Source organism: Myotis lucifugus, unplaced genomic scaffold (assembly GCF_000147115.1).
Source record: "Myotis lucifugus unplaced genomic scaffold, Myoluc2.0 scaffold_336, whole genome shotgun sequence".
Classification (NCBI taxonomy): Eukaryota; Metazoa; Chordata; class Mammalia; order Chiroptera; family Vespertilionidae; genus Myotis; species Myotis lucifugus.
The window spans coordinates 797464-817835 of NW_005871384.1; the positions used below are offsets into that span (position 1 = coordinate 797464).

At 49.2% G+C, this 20372-nt stretch overlaps 2 protein-coding genes across 4 annotated transcripts in view; one reads left to right on the forward strand and one right to left on the reverse strand.

Annotated features, from left to right (window-relative positions):
• Positions 1-3577: 3577 nt before the first annotated feature.
• TMEM176A (transmembrane protein 176A) lies at positions 3578-7710 on the reverse strand. Its single transcript, XM_023764535.1, has 6 exons — positions 7604-7710; positions 6687-6873; positions 6104-6226; positions 4807-4863; positions 4445-4675; positions 3578-3703 (listed from the first exon to the last, which is right to left on the reverse strand). The coding sequence occupies exons 2-6, from the start codon at positions 6867-6869 to the stop codon at positions 3578-3580; spliced, it is 720 nt and encodes a 239-aa protein (XP_023620303.1). The 5' UTR covers positions 6870-6873; positions 7604-7710.
• Positions 7532-20372, forward strand: part of TMEM176B (transmembrane protein 176B) — a 13584-nt gene continuing 743 nt past the window's right edge. Inside the window, exons 1-7 of one of the 3 annotated variants that reach the window (XM_023764557.1) lie at positions 7532-7566; positions 9348-9399; positions 16249-16457; positions 18130-18240; positions 18602-18658; positions 18853-19077; positions 20221-20340. In XM_023764557.1, coding sequence (XP_023620325.1) covers positions 16254-16457; positions 18130-18240; positions 18602-18658; positions 18853-19077; positions 20221-20340 — 717 coding nt within the window. In that variant the 5' untranslated portion in view covers positions 7532-7566; positions 9348-9399; positions 16249-16253. Of the gene's footprint in view, positions 7567-8058; positions 8142-8823; positions 8832-9347; positions 9400-16248; positions 16458-18129; positions 18241-18601; positions 18659-18852; positions 19078-20220; positions 20341-20372 lie in introns of those variants that run through there. The other 2 variants (XM_023764558.1, XM_014466397.2) reach the window with 2 other exon arrangements.

Genomic DNA, 20372 nt, shown 5'->3' on the forward strand with positions numbered 1-20372 from the left:
ACCTTCTCCAATCTGAGACCCCTCAGGGAATGTCCAACTACCTGTTTGTGCCCACACTTTTAACAGATAACAGCTCCATTGTTGTTTCTTTCTTATGCTTAAAACCATTGGAATTAGTAGGTATTCAAAGTGTGTATACATTTTGGGGGGACGCCCTGTATATCTTTATCCAGCGGTGAAAGAAACCAACAGCAGATTTGGAACCCCCAGACAGGGAACCTCGCTCACTCTCCACATGTCTCCCCACTTCACTTTCCACCTTCGTGGGCAGCAGGAGAATCAACGTTTTCTCTCATTAATTCAGAAAAGCATATCCTGTCACCCACTGCCCGGCAGGAGTGCTCTAGGCCCCAAGCAAGCGAGGCTCAGTCAGGGCAGCCTTCACTCATGGGTGCTGAGACCCAAAGTGCACATTCCTCCTCTACAGTCACCCCGACTATCCCACTGTTTCACTGAGAGGACGGAATTCCTCTCCGCCTCTGGGTTCTTGATCTTGAACACTGACCAAAGGCACCTCAGTGAGGGCTGCCCGTGCCCACCAGGTGTGTCTATCTGCACCTGCTCCTGCCTTAGCACCTGCATTAACCCCCCAAAGGTGATCTCGTAGCTTCACTGGCCTCCATGGGAACAGGGCATCACCACTCCACCCTCTCACTGTCATCTCACAGGCGCCCACCCTCAGCACCCAGAACACCCAGACACTCTCCAAAGGATGTGAGCGCATCAGAGGGGATGTGTGCACATCCTGTGGGGGTGTTAGGCATGCTGGGTTGATGGAAGTGCGGTGGAGATGCGGGGGGAACTTGTGCACGCCTTGGTTTGCAACTATTGCAGGCGTGGGAGGGTGACAGTGTGCTGGGGGATGTTTGCTCGCCAGGGGAGGATGTGCACACTGGAGGCCTCTGGCTTTGCAGATCCGCAAACCCCCATGGTGCAGCCAGGAGGACGTCAGTCTGGCCCACCATGGTGGATGTCCCTGCGATCCTGCACCTTCTGGGCCAGGAGGCGGGACTTGTGCAGCCACTCCTGGGCACTAATGGCCTGCAGGCGCTACTTCAGCTCAGCCTGCAGGCTCCGCTTGGCGCGCTCACAGCTGTCACCACCGCCATGTGGGGAGTACAGGCTGCCCTCCGCTGGCCTGCCTCCCCTGTCCAGAGGCTCTCTGTACTGCTCACCTGCCCAGAGTGACTGGGGCTGGGCGGAAGCCAGGCGTCCTGCCCTGCCCAACCCCGGCTGATCCGCCTCTGTGCGAGCTGCCGCCCCACCGGGAAGGGTCACAGATCTGGGTCCTGGGACCTCGGACAGTCTCAAGTGCTGCCCCCTGCCTGGCAGGGTATCAGATCCGTGTCTTGGTCCCGTGGACAGCCTCAAGCACTGCCCCCCGCCCAGCAGGGTCACAGATTTGTGTCCTGGTCCCGTGGACAGCCTCAAGCACTGTTCCCCGCCCGGCAGGGTCACAGATCTGTATCTTGGTCCCGTGGACAGCCTCAAGCACTGTCCCCCGTCCGGTAGGGTCACAGATCCGGGTCCCAGGACCACGGACAGCCTCAAGCACTGCCCTCCGCCCAGCAGGGTCACAGATCCTGGTCCCGGACTCGGACAGCCTTTCCTGCTGCCGCCCGCCTTCAGTATGCAAATTAGCCGCCATCTTGTTGCTTCAGGGTGGGGGTCCCACTGGGATACCTGGTCAGTCTGGGTGAGGGGATGATGGCTGTTTTCAGGCTGGCGGGCAACTGAGGCTCCCAACCTCTCCTTTTTTTCTTTTTCTTTTTATTCTGGGATTTATTTACCTTCTATGGCTGTCACTGGAGCTGAGAGTCGGTTTTAGCTCTGAGGCTTGGCTCCAGCTATGAGACCTACGCTGCTGAAAGCAGGGATCTGGGTTTGTTTGGGTTCTATAATTGTAACACTGTTGCGATCCTGCTGGCTAAAGCCCGGCTGGCTGAAAGCAGGTTTCTGGAGTTTGTTTAGCTTCTATATTTGTAACAATGTTTCTTAAACTGCAGCTCAGAGGCCGGCAGTAGCAGGCAGGGAACCTTGGCTTCTTCCGTCACTGGAGCAAGCAAGCCTCCTGTTCGCTTCAGTGCCTGGCTGCCGGCCGCCATCTTGGTTGGCAGTTAATTTGCATATCTCCCTGATTAGCCAATGGGAAGCGTTCGGGGCCATGGTCAATTTGCATCTTTCTCTTTTATTAGATAGGATTCATAAATATTTTCCAACAATGTCTTATGGTTTTATTAATGACTTGACTGTCTAGATTTAGTCCTAGCTAACTTTATCCCTATTGTTTTTTTGCCATTATAAATGGTTTAAAAAGAAAAATTTTTTCTTTTTAAAAAATCAGCAAGGAATTACTTTATCTCATATAAAGATATTCAAAGGTAAGCCAAAGGTGGGCATGTTCTGTTGTGCTATAGAAGGCCAGGTTCCTTGGGTCTTCCTCTTGCACCATGGCTCTGACTTATCCTCCTGGCCATAATATGGCTCCTCCAGCTGGAGGGATGGGGTCCTGGTCCCAGGAGGGAAGGAATGAATTGGAAGAAGGAAGGAGAGAATGCCGGCAAGACTGATCACTTTATCTCTAGGAATGCTGTTTGCCTTAAAGTCTGATTTTAACAGAGCTGTACCAATTTATTTGTTATAAATGTTTTCCATCATCTTACTCTCAATCTTTCTGTATCCTTGTTTTAGACATGTTTCTTGTAAATAGTACATGGATGACGTTTATAAAAATACAGTGGGCCAGCAACTCTAGACGCTGGGAATGGGTTCACTCTTGGCTCATTCTCCACTGCCTCCCCAACCAAGGGAAATTCACTGGAATAACTAAGCGAGAAGCTGGGAGCAACAACGTAAGAGTTTATTATCATCACTGCTCAAGAGGGGACATGAAGTGGGGCAGGATGGTGGAGGTGTAAAAGAAATGGGTGAGAGGCACTGTGAGGGGTGGTGGAGCAGGGCTGTGGCTGTGGCCGTGGCTGTGGGGCAGGACAACTGGGACCACTGGAGGGTCTCATTTCCTTGGTCTGGCTCTTATTCCAGGAGTCAGATGCAGGGACATGGGTGCAGAAGGAGCTCCAGTGATGAGTACTCCAGAGAGTGGCAGCTCGATTTCAATAGCCAGCAGCAGCAGGTTGCTATCTTTTTCTTATCGGAGGGGAAGATTAGGCTAGGGTAGGGAGGCCGTGGAGGAGGAGGAGAAGGAGGTGGAGGAGGTAGAAGAGGAGGAGGAGGAAGAAGAGGAGGAGGAGGACGAGAGCCAACCCAGAGGGGGAGAGGAAGCACAAATTCTCTCCTCAAAGGCAGCTTAGTTCTGGGGCCAACCAGATCCATCCTCAACCTCATGGTACCAAATGCAAAGAGCCCCAAAGTCCCACCATGGATATGGACTTCCCTGGCTTCCTGAGGTCTTTGGCCTGGGCACTACGTGGTCAGGGACAGTGTCTCTCTGGGCTGGGCCACCACTGGGGTAGAAAGACAGGCACGATGTTCTTGGGACTCACTGTCACGGGGCCTTTTCTCTCCATTCTATCTCCTAGCTGCATAGCCTCCTGCCCCAAACACACAGACGCATATGCTAGGGACTCACCTCCTTGGGTTGGAGTCTTCTTCTCCAGCAGTACAGAAACATGGGGGTCAGAGAAGTCAGAAACAGCAGAACCCAGATACTCAACAGCATGGCCCTAAGGCCCATGGACAGGGCCTGAGAACAGAGGAGCAAAGCTGCAGGCACCAGAGCGACCATCTGTGATCTGTCCTCAGCCTCATCACCGACACACAGTCACCCTCCACCCTGTCATCCCAAGTCTTTAGGGGGCTGGAGGGGACTGAGGAAGGAGCGCTGTGTGCGGTGGGGTCAACAGGTCTAGTGTACAAGAGCACCCAGAGGTCCTCTCCTTGAGCCTCAGCATCCTCATCTGAACAGGGACAGGCTTGGGCTATGATTTGGTTTCCCAGCTGACCCGAACCTTTGCAGCACCGCACACACTGGCGATATTGATTTACTTATTGTTGTTTCAGTGTTTGTGTTCCCACTAGGCTGTGATATCCACAACTGCAGGAACTGTTTCTGTTTGTCCAACACCATCATCTGTGGGGACAGTAGTCAAGCTTGGTGCAGAAGAGGTGACACTGTTTTGGATGGACAGTCTTCTTGTTGCTATAGAACAGTGATGGCAAACCTATGACATGCGTGTCAGAGGTGTCACGCAAACTCATTTTTTTGGTTGATTTTTCTTTGTTAAATGGCATTTAAATATTAAAATAAATATCAAAAATATGTCTTTGTTTTACTATGGTTGCAAATATCAAAAAATGTCTATATGTGACATGGCACCAGAGTTAAGTTAGGGTTTTTCAAAATGCTGACACGCCGAGCTCAAAAGGTTCGCCATCACTGCTATAGAAGCATTGTCGGTGCTGCTCCTCTCCCTTGCCCACCTACCTTGACCAGGCGCAGGTAGGACAGGCACAGGTGCTGCCTGTTGGCTTCTTCAGGAGAGCTGGTGGGGTGGGTAGGCTCCCAGGGGGAGCGGGTAGGCTCCCAGGAGGGGGCGCTTGTACACAATGCCTGATAGAACTCATCGCTTAATTCCTGGAAATAATAAGCCCCAGTGTAGATGGCAGCAATGGCTGTGGCGAAAGCTGCCAGAGTGAGCAGGGTCCTCAGCAGGGCCTGGGATGAAGAGGAGACAGGGAGACCTCGTGATTCAGTCTCCCTTGGGGACCAATGAGGGGGAGGGGGGTTCAAAGGGGCCGGAGAGAGATTTGGGGTGGCCTCCAGCTTCTGCCCTTCCCCAAACTCACCCAGCAGGTGCCACCCCATTTCTCGTAGAGGAAGCATACGACTCCAGCCAGCACAGCCTGGGGAAAGATGGGACACATAAGCCCTTCTAGCTGCCTGTGTCTCTGTCCCTCTGTAACTCTCACAGGTAGAGCTGGCCCTGCCCCAGAACATATGTGGGCTGGGAGTTTTGAGTTAAGTTTGTGCAGGAAAGTAGCAGTGAGGGTATGGAGGGCTGGATGACGCCTCAGGCTGCAGGACCCTCTGTTTTAGTGACATTAAAGGTACTAGTGGTCAAGCCAGGTGTGAACCCTCTCTTCTTTCTCCAAAGCCTTTCTCTTTTTAAGCCACACCAGGTGCTTTCTGCAAGTTCAGGTGGAAGACCTGGGCTGTTGGAGAAGCTCTCAGTTCAGGATGAGTCTGCCCCCCTCAGGTTGGCGCCTGTCCCCACATTGCTCTGCTCCTGAGTTCACAGAACAGAAAGTCTGGTCCATCCGTTGGATACATGATGACTTTGGCCCCTCTTTCAATAAATACATTTTGCTGTTATTCTGTGAATGTGTGTGAGTTTGCCAAAGGGCTTCAATCCCACCATGACCTGCCCACCCAGCTGCCACTGCAGATGGCACCCCCTCCCACCTGTTGACATTAGCCATTGTCCGTCAATGACACCCACACGGTCCCTGTGGTGCAGAACCTGCAGAGGGCAGTGTGAAAGGACTAGGAGGTGCCCCTTCTTTGTGGGCCTACACCCTGCAGCACAGGATGCCTCCCCATCTCTATGCAAGTGACTAGATCATCACAGCCCCGCTCCGGCTCCTTTCTCAGTTTATATTTGCTGTTGAAAGTGGGGAGAGGCGGCCAGCTTGGTTGGGGACGCCCTGGGCAGGGATCTGGGACAGCTGACTTATGCCACTACTTTCCTTGGCTCTTTAAAAAAAATTTTTTTTAAAATTATTCATTTCGGAGAGGAAGGGAGAGGGAGAGAGAGAGATAGAAACATCAATGATGAGAGAGTCATTGATTGGCTGCCTCCTGCAAGTCCCACACTGGGGATCAAGCCTGCAACCTGGGCATGTGCCTGGATTAGGAATGAAACCATGACCTCCTGATTCATAGGTCGACACTTAAACACTGAGCCATACCGGCTGGACTGGTTCTTTTCTCGTCTGTAGAAACAGGGATCAGCCTCGAGAACTTAGGGTCTTTTGGGTTGCCAACATTCCGCAGTACCACATTGATAGTGGCTGTATTGATGGTGTTGGGCAGTCCCTTCTGACAGGTCCACCGACCCGCCCACCATCCTCTGGCCCCACTCACCACAACCCCTGTCCAGATGCCAACGACCCATCTGGCCATGGAATACGGGTAATTTTCATGGAATGTGAGGCAGCCAAGTCCTCCCAGGACCCCACTCATCAGCCCCAGCACGACCTGCACCACCTGAAAGATGAAGAGCTTGAGAACCTGGCCTCCAAATCTCAGAGAAGCTTTAAGGTCCTGCTGTTCCAGGTGTTCACTGTGAGAACCCCATACAAGAGAAAGAGAGGAAGGTAGAGGAAGAGAGGTGGGGGAGGGACAGGAGGCAGAGGGAGGGGTGCCGGCCATGCTGCGTCCGGCCCAGGAGAGAGGCTGGGATCAGGGTTCCACAGGCTGGGACTTTCAGTGGTCAGCTCTCTAGCCCACAGTGTACCCTACCTACAGTTTTCACCAGGAAGGCCAGTTAGTGATGAAGAAAGCCAGAAACAGAGCACAGGGGAATGAGTTTCTAGGCATTAGATACAACAGACTCGATGTCCTATTCAGATTGAGGCTGGCAGAGAGTGAACGTGGCGAGAGTGGGCGCCTCTCCTTTTCTGATATGGAGGCCTGGGTCCCCCACCCCCACAGCAGCCCTGCTCACCCAGGAGGCCACGAGCAGCCGTCTGTGTCCTGGGGTCCAGGGGATGGTGTTGGGGGCAGAAGGCCACTGCAGGCAGCTCAGGTTCAGCACAGGCTCCTGGTGGATGTGCACGTCGATGTGGGTGGGCTTGGGGGCCCCAGGGGCCACCTCACCCCCTTCTGCTGTCCCCATGGTCGTGGACATCTGCCTGGAGAAAAAGTTGGCAGGTTTTCACAGATTCCACTGGAGTTGGGGACTGGCGGAGGCTCCCGGTCCTGGAACAGCCTTCCTGGGCCCCTCTCCAGGGGTGAGGGGTGTTGTGGCAGGGCAGCCCCTGGAACCTCCCCCTTCATCTCAGATCTGCTCTGTCCCCTGTCTTCCTCCTACGGCCTCAGGGTCTGGACCAAGCAGTGCCTGCCTCCCTCACCTCTCCCCTCTCTGCTCCCTTGGCGCCATCACAGCCCCCACTCCGGCTCCTCTCTCAGCCTTTTCCTAGGCCTTCAGGCTACAGGACAGAACCCCAGTCCTTGCTGCCTGTTGAGCTTCTACTGCTGCAGCTGGGCCTGGGGACACCCCTCAGCCCCTCAAGACCTCCCTCTCCACTAGTGGCCACTCAGCTGGCCGTGTGGGGCCTGGTGAAGCTCCTCCACCCCCGGGAAGGATGGCATTGTGGGTGAAGGTGGAGTTAAAAGGGCAGACTGACTTGGCATCAAACAGGGACACAGGTGGCATCCACTCTTGCCACCTTCCTGGAGTCACATTCTCTATGTCATTGTTGTTCCCTCCCTCCCTCCCTCCCTCCCTCCCTCCCTCCCTCCCTCCCTCCCAGCAAGTGGGTGAGGCTGCAGAGGCTGTGAGGGGCAGCAGGATGAGTTCCCCTGGAGAGGGGTCCTGTGAGCAGGTCTGTGGGAAAGGGCCGGGGCTGGGGGTTGCCTCACCTAAGCTCCCCAGGAATCGGAGGCTACTGGAGCAGGGAGGCCTGGAGGAGCTGAGCACGGAGACCAGGCTGAGGGAGAGGAAGGTGATGAGCCGAGTGGCAGGAAGGAGTGGCAGGAAAGGGGTGGTTGGGCTTTAACAACAGTTTCCTAGCATCCAGCTGGGACAAAGGGGCCCCTCTGGGGTTTTCCAGGGTTGAGTGGATCAACAGGAGCCAGATGGCTTTGCCTGTGCTGTGGGTGTGTTCGCCCCAGTGTGTGTGCAGTCTGAGTAGGTACCAGTGTGCGAGTGTGCGAGTGTGTTTGTGTCTGTGTGTGCTCTGCCGTCTCTAGCTGCCTGATTATCTGCTCAAGTCAGAAGCCCCCCCAAGAAGGGCCCCTGCCCCAGCTGTTTTCTGGGAAGTTGTGACGCTGAAGGTCAGACCCTACCTCCTCTCCCGCTTCTGTCAGTTCTTCTCCCTCCCACGGAAGCAGGTCTTCAAGTCCAGGCCAGCCTCTCCCAGCCCTGCTCTGTGGGGTGCCGACTCCCAGGGGACAGCAGGTGAGCAGGGTCCTTACAGCCCAGGTGGCCCCTCACTGCAGGATCTCTGTCTCTCTCTGAGTCCCCCAGACCAATCTCTAAAGCCCCATTCTGTTTCACAGGATGCCATTTTCTCCCCATTCCTGGTTCCCATAGGATTGACTGGGAGGGAGGGGGGCTGTGCCTGGTATGTGCCGGTGCCTCAAGCCTTTATTCTGGGTGGGGTGGCTGAGGCTCAGGCAGTTGGGCGGTGAAAGATTCCTCCAGAGTGGAGCCCAAAGTGGAGGGCCCAGGATGTGGCCTGGTCCTCTCTCCTCCACTCCAGGGGATCCTGGTCCCCTCTCCTCCACTCCAGGGGATCCTGGTCCCCTCTCCCCAGCTCCAGGGGGAGCTGGCAGCAGGGAAGAGCCCATAGCCTAGAGACAGTATGGTGTGAGTGGGGAATCTTCATGGGGCTGGCCTGGTTTGGAGGAAGAGCAGGGTGCTAGGCTGATCCAGGAGTTGGAGTGGGATGGGGTACCCAGGGGGCTCAGAGGGAGCTGGAGCTGAGGCATGTTCAAGGCTGCGACATGATGCTGACACCCAGGCCTGCAGGGAAGTTGTTGGAATCCGGGCTGGACTTCCTTGCGTGCGTCTGTGAAAAAGTTAGAAGCTCCTTGTGTGTCTGCAGAATTGTCAACCACCCGTACTTTTTACTTCAAAGGAGGCCAGGTAGGCGAGAGTGGACCTGCTCTCAAAAGCACATAAATACAAATGGGAAGACTTTAGGATTGCTGTGATTGCTGCTGTTGAGTAATGTCACGATAGAAACAGTGAGACTTAAGTAGGATGTCTGCTAGAATCACCCACAGAGGATTTCTTTTGGAACTAGGCAAGTTGATTCTAATGTGCATATGATTAGACATAAAGCAATCTAGCAAAAATGGCTGTGGAAAAAAATAATATGGGGGGTGGTTGTTGTGAAATAGCTCAACTACATATTAAACTCAATTGTGGGGAGTCGGCACAGCCATGGCATACTCAGCCCCAGGGCGTCTTATGTACCATGCCAGCTCAGCCTGGTTCAGTGATCTTGAGTGTGTGTGTGTGTGTGTGTGTGTGTGTGTGTGTGTGTGTGAAAGGATTGAGAAAAGACAGACAAGAGAATGAAAGCTGCATCTCGGTGGGACGCTGCTCCCTGATGAGGAGACAGTGCCCGCGCCCACAAGCCGTGTCTTTATTTTATAGCAGATGCCACGAGGCAAAGTAGAGGCGTGATCAAGTTGTTTACAGCATTCTGGTGAGTTTCATCCTCACTTAACTACATGCACCCGAACTCTATCACAAGGCACATGGGGCTACGTGTTCGGACCATAGGTTCAAGCTTACAACCACAGCCATTGGCTATGATTGTGCTGGGAGAGCCCTGCCCTTCCAGCTGGGACTTGCACGTGGCAATGAGAGGACCCTGTCCTTTCATTAGTCCGAAGCTTGAACCTGGCCAAAACACCTTAACCGCACCCCACATCTCCCCCTTTACTTTTGTTTTTAAACACGCCTATTACATTATCCAAAAAACTCTAAATAAATTATTCAACATAATCAAAACATCAAAACAAACCCCTGGTTATTAACAAAACCATAAACAGAAATGTTAAAAGGAGAACAAAACTCTGGCTAATAACAAAGCAATACCAATGCAAAACCAAGTTACAAACATGTCAACATTTTCAGGACATCTTACTCGAAGAACTTAGATTTTAGCTCCGCAAGATTTTACAGAAAACTGACAGTTCACCAATGCTAGCACAGCTTCCACTTGCTTTTCTAACATCTGCTTGGCCTCAGTTGCCATCTTCTTTAGCTGACTCGATGCTGATATCTCACTGCCGCCGATGCAAAGATGTCCTTGATGCAAAACCAGTCCCCTGGATCAGGCTGTTTGGGCAGTTGACCCTGGCACTGAGTCCGCACCGGTCCCAGTCAAATCAGCCTCATCCACGCAGTTGGAAGTCTGGTTCCTTCTCAGCTTCTTTCTTTAGCCTCTGCTGCATGGAAATGACCTGGAGACCTTCAACTCTCAGTCTGGCGTCTCACACAGACCCAAAGTCCCAGGGAGCTATCTGGTCACACAAGCAAAGATAACCAAAGCCTAGAAACAATGCAACTGCTGCAAGAGCTTACAATCTAGGTCTATAATAAAAAATTACTTCCTTAAACATCATCAACCATAGCCATCTTCTGCTTTACAGTGGCTTAAACAAAACCTAGGAAATTTCTACCTTATTTTGCACCTCCTAATTACTTATTTTCTACCGCCTGTTTTCTACCGCTTGCTTCTTCCTGCTTACTTTCTATCGCTTATTTCTACTGCTTATTTCTACTTATTTCTCTATTCCTACAGCTCTTATTTCTACTTATTTCTCTATTTCTACAGCTTATTTCTATCTTACCTATCTTTAGCTTAACAAAACCTAAGAGATATCTTATTTTCTACCACTTATTTCCTAACGTTTATTCCATTTATTTCTACTTATTTCTACTGCTTATTTCTACCACTGATTTCTACTTAGAAATTTAAAAAATGCTTACTTTAAAAATGCTTCGATTAAGCATTAGTCCCATGTTTTACACCGAGCTAATTTTACCACACTTCGGCTCCCTACCTTATTTTGTTTTTTGGTCTTCTTACTTTTGCTTTTTAAACTTACTCTCTATTTCTACCCCTTATTTCTACTTATTTCTTACTTAAACAGCTTATTTCTACCGCTTATTTTTTACAGCTTATTTCCTGAATTTCCCAAGTTTTACACCGAGCTAATATTACCACACTTCAGCTCCCTACCTTTTTGTTCTATGGCCATATCTCACTTTTGCTCTTTAAACTTACTTTCTTTTCTTTTCTTTCTTTTTTCTTTTGAGCTTACCTTATGCGCGCGCCTTGGAGCCTCCTTTCACCTGACCACCTTTTTATTTATTTATTTATTTTTTTTTAAAAAATATATTTTATTGATTTTTTTACAGAGAGGAAGGGAGAGAGATAGAAAGTCAGAAACATCGATCAGCTGCCTCCTGCACATCTCCTACTGGGGATGTGCCCGCAACCCAGGTACATGCCCTTGACCGGAATCGAACCTGGGACCTTTCAGTCCGCAGGCCGACGCTCTATCCACTGAGCCAAACCGGTTTCGGCCACCTGACCACCTTTTTAAAATTTCCCCGAACTCAGGCCTGTTCAGATGCCATTTGTTACGGCCAAAGGGGCCTGCTCTGGTGTCACTTGTTACGGCCAAGACTCAGGCCCTGGTTCCAGAACTCAGTCCCTGGTCGGGCACCACTCAATAGTCATAATTAAAATTTGGCATGACTCATCAGACACACCAATGGGTAAAATATCAAGATTAAAATAAACCTAAATTCCTATGACAATTTCATTTTTGTTCAGGGAGCATTTTTATTTTATTTTTTTAAAATAATTTTTATTTTTCAACTACAGTTGACATATAATATTATATTAGGTTTACAACATAGTGATTAGACATTTATATAATTTATGAAATGATCACCTCAATAGGATTAGTATCCATCTGACACCATATGTAGTTATTATAATGGAATTATTATTTTTAAATTTCACCTTAAACATTTTTTAATTGATTATAGAAACATCAATGAGAAAGAAACATCAATTGGCTGCCTCCTGCATGCCCTGGGGGAATTGATACTGAAACTTGGGCATGTGCCCTAACCGGGAATCAAACCTCCTGTTTCATGGGCAGACCCTTAACCACTGAGCCACGCCTTCCCTCCAGTCCATAGGCTGACACTTTATCCACTGAGCCAAACCAACTAGGGCTAAGTTAGGGAAGTTTTTTGTCATTATTTCTTCAAATATGTTCTCAATCCCTTGCTCTCTCTTTTCCCTATATATGAATGTTGTTATACTTGATGTTGTTCACAGGTCCCTTAAACTATCCTCATTTTAAAAAATTCTTTTTTCTTTTTGCTGTTCTGATTGGATGGTTCCCTATACCTTGTCTTCCAAATCACTGATTTAATCCTCTGCTTCATCTTATATACTGTTGATTCCCTGTAACATATTCTTCATTACAATTGTTGTATCTTTCATTTCTTACTGATTCTTTTTTATGTTTTCTATCTCCTTTTTTATGTTTCATAACCCTTTGTTAAAGTTCTCACTAAGTTCATTGAACATCATTGTAAACAGTGTTTTGAACTCCTTATCTGGTAACTTGCTTGTCTCCATTTTGTGTAGTTATTTTTCTGAAGTTTTGTCCTCTTCTTTCATTTGGAACATGTTTTTTTGTGTCCTCATCTTGACTGCCTCCCTGTGTTTGTTTCTATGTATTAGGTGAAGCTGCTATGTCTCCCAGTGTTGGTAGAGTGGCCTTATGTAATAGGTGTCCTGTAGGGCCTAGTGGGGCAGTCTACCTGGTCACTTGATCCAGGTGCTCCAGGAGTATTACCTTGTGTGGGCTGGGTGTGCCTTCCTATTGGAGTTGAACCTTTATTGCTGTTGGCATGTCAATGGGAGGGATTGACTCTCACTTTGATGGACTGTGAGCACTGGCTGTGACTATAGCTGAGTTGCTGTTGTGGAGGGGCTGACATCATGGAGCAGGATTTACGTTAGTGAGGCTCTGGTGCCTGCAAAGTCCTCTCTCTTGGTATGTCATTTGTGGAGGTGGTTGTGTGGTGCTCTAGTGTGGTCTGAGCTGGCCACCAGGTTTGTTGGTTCTGGGGCCTCTTGGGAGGGGCCTCTGGTTCAGGCAAAGTCAGTGGCTGCCTGTGCCCTGTCCAGGGCCGCCTGGAATGAGCTACAAACTGACCTACAGGTAGTTGCTGCTTTTGCTGAGATTGGAGGTGCCTGGGAGAGGCTAAGCTATGAACTAAGGCTGGCTGCCACTAGTGCCAGGCTTGGGTTTGCTTAGTAAGAGATACAGGGCATGTTTGGTCATTCAAGTTGGGTGGGGTCTCAGGGAATCACCAGGATGTGGCAAACAGCATGAACCAGGTTGATGGAGACTCAGATATGGTGCCCACTTGCTGGCTCCGTGGGTGGAGGTCTCAGTAAAGGAACAATGGCCTCTGCCAGCACTTCTGTCTGGGAGAAAGCTGCCCCTTTAGCCCTTTTCCTGAAGCCAGATAATTCACTTCCTTCCTGTATTTCCCTCACTTTTTGAGCTGCTGACCCAGCACTGGAGCTCAGAGTGAGTCAGAGTAAGTCTGTGCATGGGTCCTTTAAGAAGAACTGCCTGGCCCGAACCGGTTTGGCTCAGTGGATAGAGTGTTGGCCTGTGGACTGAAGGGTCCCAGGTTTGATTCCGGTCAAGGGCATGTACCTTGGTTGTGGGCACATCCCCAGTGGGGAGTGTGCAGGAGGCAGCTGATGGATGTTTCTCTCTCATCAATGTTTCTGACTCTCTATCCCTTTCCCCTCCTCTCTAAAAAAAAAAAAATCAATTAAAAAAAAAATATTTTTTTTTTTAAAAAAAGAGAAGAACTGCCTGGGGCTTCAGTAGCCTCCATCTCCCTTAGTCTCAATCCCCGCTGGTTTTTACAGCCAGAAGTTATGGGGACTTCTCTTCCCAGCACTGGAACCCTGGGATTGGGGTCCCAATGTGGGGCTTGAACCCCTCACTCCTCAGGGGGAACCTCCACAGCTGAGATATCCCTCTGGATTTAAACAGGAGGGTATGGGACCAGCCCATCTGTGTCTCTGCCCTCCTACTAGTCTCAATGTGGCTTCTTCTGTACATTCTCATTACAGCACTTTCATTCAGCTAGACTTCAGGCGGTTCTGAATGATGGTTGCTCTGTAGTTTAGTTGTAACTTTGGTGTGGACATGGGAGGAGGCGAGTGCAGCCTTTACATATGCCATCATCTTGAACAGAAGTCTCCCAAATAGCAGAAAGGACTTCTTGATGCTAATGAGAAGCTACATGAATTGGTGGGCAATTGATCCAGACTGGTCATAGAGAAAATGGAAATGAATATGATTCACTAATCCATTCCAGAGAAACTTGAGTCCAGGTTCACACAGGGTCAGGCACAAAGATGTTCATCACAACAGCAGGTTAGAGGCAACTGAGTGCCCATCACTTTGTCAACAAAAGGACACGACATCAAGTCCAGTACAAACAGGTGTCCTCAACCTGGGGTGTGGTTAAAGGAGAAACTTTATTCTGAAGAACAGCTTGCAAAACAAGGAAATGCAGCCTCTGGTGGAAACCGAAAGTGAGCTCTCAGGGGAGCATTTAAATGGATGGAAGAAAGATTCCACAGACAGAACTTACCCTTCAGATGTTAACCACCTGAAAAAAGAAGCCCAACCCATGTCTTCCAACTGACAAGAAATAGTCCTGATGGATCAACATCACTGAAAGCCTAAAACCACTTAGAAAACACACACAAAAGAATTCCTTTATCATCTTGAAATAGGACGTTCTTTTTAAGTATGATGCAACCGCCCAAAAAAGATGGAAAACTTTGATTGCATGAAATAAGCAAGGTCCAAAAATAAATCACAGATTGTAAAAAAATAGTTGTAACTCATGCCACAGATGGTAATTTTTTTGAACACACAATAAAACTCCTATACACTCTGTAATACTTTAAGCAATAAAACAATAAAAAAAACCCAAACTCCTATACAGACCAAAAAAAAAGTAAACTGAGGAGGAAACGTATGAATGGAGCACTCACAACAGAAGAATGAAAATGACTCTTAAACATATGAAGAGATGACCAACCTCACTCATCACAAGATAACCACAGATTAGTCACAGAAAGCAGCTCAGAGGTTGCCTGGGGCCAGGGGTTGGGGGTTGACTGGAGAGGGAACATTAGGGAACTTTTGCAACATAGAAATGCTCTATATCTTTATTGTAGTTGTGGTTTAACAAATGTACAAATTTGTCAAAAGTAGTTGTATACATTTAGAAAGGAGTATTTTATTGGATAAAAATGATTAAAATCTACAATGCAATGTAATTTTCCTGCTACACAGTGGAAAAAGATTCAGCGGTTTGCTGACACCTTCTGCTGGCCATGGGCAAGGGCAGTGAATACTCTTGACTTTGTTTCTGCATGGAGATTGCATGCACGTTCCCATTGACCTGCCAATTCCACGTTATTTGTGAGAAAAAAAAATAAATGGCTATCTATAGGGGAGTGCTTAAAAAATTACGATGCATTCAGACAATGGGATGCTATGCAGCTATGCAAATGAGTGAAGAAGCATTTTGTAGACTGATGCAGGATTATTTTGAATTGGTTCTGGGAACAAATCATTGTGCAGTATAGTGTGTGCAGTATCCTGCCCTTTGTGGGGAAAGGATATTTTTACATGCTTTTATATGCAAAAAATGTCACTGTAGGAAAATGCCATCTGGAAGGCAACTAGGTGGCTGTGAGAAAGAAGGGAGAGAGGGTCTTAAAAGTGTACCCTTTCATGTCTTTTTAAATTTTTAACCATATGAAACTATTATGTGTAAACACACAGTTGACGCTCAAACAATGTGGGGGGTAGGAGCACTGATCTCTGGTGCAATTGAAAATTCACATATAATTTTTGACTCCCCAAAACTTAACTAAGAGCATAAGATTGACCAGAAACCTTACCAATAATAGAAGCAGCCGGTGAACACATATTTTGTATACTACATGTATTATATATGCTCGATTTTTAAATAAAGTAAGCTAAAGAAAAGAAAATGTTATTAAGAGAATCATAAGGGACAGAAAATACATTTACAGGGTTAATTGAAAAAAACATTCCACGTATAGGTGGACCCATGCAGTTCAAACCCTGGTTGGTCAAGGCTCAGCTGCACATGCTAACTCACTGAAATAAATAATACAGATTCCTTTCTTTGTCCAACCCAAGACCCAGACAAACTGTGTTAGGCCATTCTGGGGAGAGGCCCAGGAAAATCTGTGCAGAGCTCCCGAGGCAATTTGGGTTTGCAGCCCAGATCAAGGTCACTGTGACATTGATACTAACACTGGGAAGACCCTTGGGATCTTGATAAAGAGGCTGTTTTCTCTACTTTTCTTCATGCAGTGTATTCCTTGTTATCTCACCCAGTTCCCAGACCTCATTTCTGTACATCTTCTTCCCAACAGGCAGGATGGCTCAAAGCATGGTGACTGTGAATGGGGTCGACGTGGACTCTATACTGTCCCAGCCCACCCACATCAATATCCACATCCACCAGGAATCGTTTTTGACACAACTGCTAAAAGCTGGGGGCTCCCTGAAGGAGTTCTTCATTGGCTCTCGGGACACTAGCCCTCCCACGACCAGGATAAGCTATGGGCCACTGGCAGGAGGGGTAAGAGTGGGCTAGAGAGGCGGGCAAGCCAGGTGACAAGGACAATAACTCTCCTTCTTCAATAGAATGCAAAAAAGGAAAGTGGGTTGAGCTCCCATTGAGGACTCACTATTTGTATCCCATCTTGTTTGGGTAAAGAAGGTTTGGAAGTTTCTCCATGGAGATTTGGATGGAAAGGAATGAAGGAACTCTTCTTTGGTGCAGTGGGTCAGTCCCAGCCAGAGGTGGGAGTGGGGGTTGGGGGAAGATCCCTGAAGGTGTTCATTTTAATTGAAACTCTATGGGCTGAGGCCTGCCGGTAAGGCCAAGTGATAGGCAATTTGGGAGAGAATCACAGGGCTATACAACTTGCAAGTGTTCAGCACCCACCAAAGGATCAGACAACTACAGAAATGCCTAGAATTAAAGGTAGAGCAGGCGATGTCCTTGGGAGGCAGGGAGATGTCCTGCAGGAGTTGGCACCTGACCTAGACCTTGAATAGAGAAGTGGGTTTAGACAGATAGAGGAAGAAAAGGAACTGTAGGCGAAGAGAATGGCCAGAGCAAAGAAGCCAGAGTGCACGGGGCAAGTTCTGGCAGAGTAAAGAGAATGGTTCAATTGAGAATGTAGACCACAGGGCTGAGAGCCCGAGTGACAGTGAGTTGCCCCTCCTGAATCAGCTTCGATAGTGGAAGGGCTGTGGGTGGATTCTGAGCAGGAACCTGGGCTTTAGGCTGCCTCACAGCCAGGAGCTGTCCAGGCAACAAGTGTGGAAGGTCTGCATCTGTGTGGTCATGGCAGCAATGATGAGGAAAGAGCAGAGTCCAAATCTTTTGTGGATGGTATCTCCACGACTTGGGAGTGAAGAGGCTTGGGTTACAAGGGAGGAGAGGAGTCTAAGAACATGCTGAGGCTTGGAATGTGGGTGACCAGGAGGTTGGAGCCCTGGAAGTCAGGAGAGGCAGGTGTTGGGAGTGTGAGTGGGGTGTGGGATTCGGATGTGACAATTCCGAGATACTGGCAGGGCATGCAGGCAGTGATGTCCAAGATGCTGTGATAATTGGGTTCTCCAGGAAGCAGACATGAGTCGGAGTTAGGTGTGCATAGGTTTATTGGGGTCCAACCACCTATGAAACAAAAAGAGAGGGAGCAGGATTGGGCAGGGGGAGGCATCAGACCATGGTGTAGGCCTGACAGGTCTCTGCCAGCCCAGGGGGCAGCTGGGGAGCACAGACTGCCCACTACAGAGTTCCCTGCTAGGTGGAAATGGCTCTGCACCACCACCTTGCTTAACCATGGTCTGTGATGGTGCCTTTGGCAGTGAAAGATGAGGGGACCTGAAGGAGCTGACCCCTATAATCTGTGAGCCAACCACACTCCTTTCTTGCAGGGGGTCTTTGCTGCCCTAGACAGGATTATGGAATTCCCAAGGGAGAACCATCAGGTGGGATGACAGAGTGTGGTGTTTAGGAAAAAGAAATGAAGGGCAAAAGCCTGGCATGTCAGAGGGTTTGGCGAGAACCAGGACATGCTACCTCATGGATGTTAAGGGAACAGAATCTTTCAGAATCAGAGCTACAGAGAGGTCAGGACAGAGGAAAAGGAGAGGAGAGGCACCTAGAAGGAGTTGGGTGGCTGCTCCTGGGTACGTGGGCTCATTGGAAGGGGTCTGACTTTTTCCCTGTCTTGCAGGTGACCCAGATATTGCTGGGGGCTGTGAGCTGTGCCTTTGGAGTGTTTCTGTACTTTGGGCCCTGGACTGAGCTGCGTGGCTCAGGCTGCGCTTTCTGGGCAGGGTCTGTGGTGAGTAAGGAAGCGATTGTGAGTTCAGTGGGAGGCAACTGGTTATGGGCCAGGAGAGAAATTCCTTTGGGTCTGAGTCAGGGTTTTGGGGAAGAGACCAACAACCCGAGTCCGAATGCCCTTTGCCAAGAGGAAGCTTCTTAGGGGTGAACAAAAACCTCCCACTCTCCATTTTTCTCGTTAAGGCAATTTTGGGAAGGGTGGGACAGTTGTATGGAGTCTGGTCCATCTGCTAGGTGTCTTTGCCTGTCCTTTGGATCATGCTGCAAACTGGCTGCTGTGGGAACTGTTGGGGGAAGGATGGTGTCAGAGATCATTTCAGGAGAGTAACTAGGAGGCCTTTTCTGGTGTTTTCTCTCAGGCTATTTTAGCAGGAGTTGGGACCATCATCCATGAGAAGCAGCGGAGCATACTTTCAGTGAGTCGGGCCCCCATTGCCCCACCTTATCCCCTGCCCCCTTCTGGTTTTCTTCTCCTCTCCCCTTTGGGTCCTGGATTTTTCCTGGAGGGTTTCCTGGGCCAGGAAACTGGGGAGGAAACAGTTTTGAGGCCAGGACCCCACAGCTCTGCCATCAATAGAGAGAGTCTGCATCCCTAACCTCTCTCTTCTAGAGCCGGGTGTCAGGCCTGCTCACCCTGGCTGGCATTGGCACGGCCTTGGCTGCCGTTGTCCTCTGTGTGAAGAGCATAACTTGGGAAAGTGACGAACTCTTGAGCTCCGTGTGTGATCGCCCAGCCCCTCCCACCACAACCACTGATTACAGATGGAGGCGGAGAAGTTACCGAAACTCAGATTGGTGGGAGGATCGGTGTAAGATCTCTATGGAGTTACTGAAGGTAAGAATGGGGGGTCCCATCTGACAGGGACCCATCACAGCTATTTGTTCCTAAGGAACTGGGCACTGGAGGGCAGAGATGTAGGCTCTTTGAGCTTGGACCTCATCCTAGGTCTATGGTTCAGGTTTTAGCTTAAGCTAAAGTCATTTCTCAGTCCCTCATGGCATGAATATTTCCTGAATCAAAGCAGATGAGAGGCAAAGTGGAGACATTTAGGAGTGGGTGTCATGGGCCTCTCATCTGTCTTTTCTGGTGGGTGGGTTTCCCAGTTATCTGCTGCTGCATAACACACCTCTCTCAAATGCAGTGGCTTAAATCTACAGGTTATTACAACTTCTCACAGTCTATGGGTTGAGTGGGCTCAGATGGGCAGTCCTCACTTGGGTTTTCTCATTAAGTCACAGTCAGATGTCAGTTGGGGGATAAAGTCATCCGATGGTTGGACGGGGCTGGACATCCATGTTGGTGCACTCCCATGGATGTGCTGGGCGCTCAGCTGGGACTGTCAGGCAGAGAGCTTGCAGTGGCTTGGGCTTCTCATAGTAGGTAACTAGGTTCCAACTCAGAGCATGTCACAGTGAGCACTCCAAGAGGTAGGAATGGAAGCTGCCAGGCCAGTTAAGGGTTACCCTATAATTGGCATAGTGTCATTTCTACAGTATTTTATTGGTCAGAGCAGTCACAGGTCCTTCCACATTCTAGGGCATCAGTTCTCAACCTGTGGGTCGCGACCCCTTTGGGGGTCGAACGACCCTTTCACAGGGGTCGCCTAAGACCATCAGAAAACACATATATAATTACATATTGTTTTTGTGATTAATCACTATGCTTTAATTATGTTCAATTTGTAACAATGAAATTGGGGGTCACCACAACATGAGGAACTGTATTAAAGGGTCGCGGTGTTAGGAAGGTTGACAACCACTGTTCTAGGGGGTAGAGATATAATCTGTACTTCTTCATAAAGGGTGGCAAGGTGACAGGGAAGACAAGCAAATGGGGTGGAATCTGCTCTTGTGGGAAGAAGTAGTTAGTTGAGCAGAGTCTGATTCCTTTGGGGGAAAGAGGTGATTAGGTGGTACTCAGAGCAGAATCAGAGAAGTGGACTCCTGATTCTAATCTTTTTTCTTCCCTTATCTCCAGAACTTGTTCCTAGGAATCCGTATTCTGCTCCTGGCTGTCTGTGCCCTACAAGTCATTGTATCCTTGGCTTCCCTGGGCCTGGGCCTTCGAAGCTTGTGTGGCCAGAGCTCCCAGCCCATGGTGAGCTGTTAGGGAGGCACTGGGGCAGAGTG

Bases quoted from the DNA above. Each gene is read 5' to 3' on its own strand.
- TMEM176A (XM_023764535.1), bottom strand. From the start codon at position 6,869: ATGTCCACGACCATGGGGACAGCAGAAGGGGGTGAGGTGGCCCCTGGG. The intron at 6,227-6,686 runs GTGAGCAGGGCT...TTCATCTTTCAG, and splicing joins GGCTGCTCGTGGCCTCCTGG to GTGGTGCAGGTCGTGCTGGG. The intron at 4,676-4,806 runs GTGAGTTTGGGG...TCTTCATCCCAG, and splicing joins AATGGGGTGGCACCTGCTGG to GCCCTGCTGAGGACCCTGCT.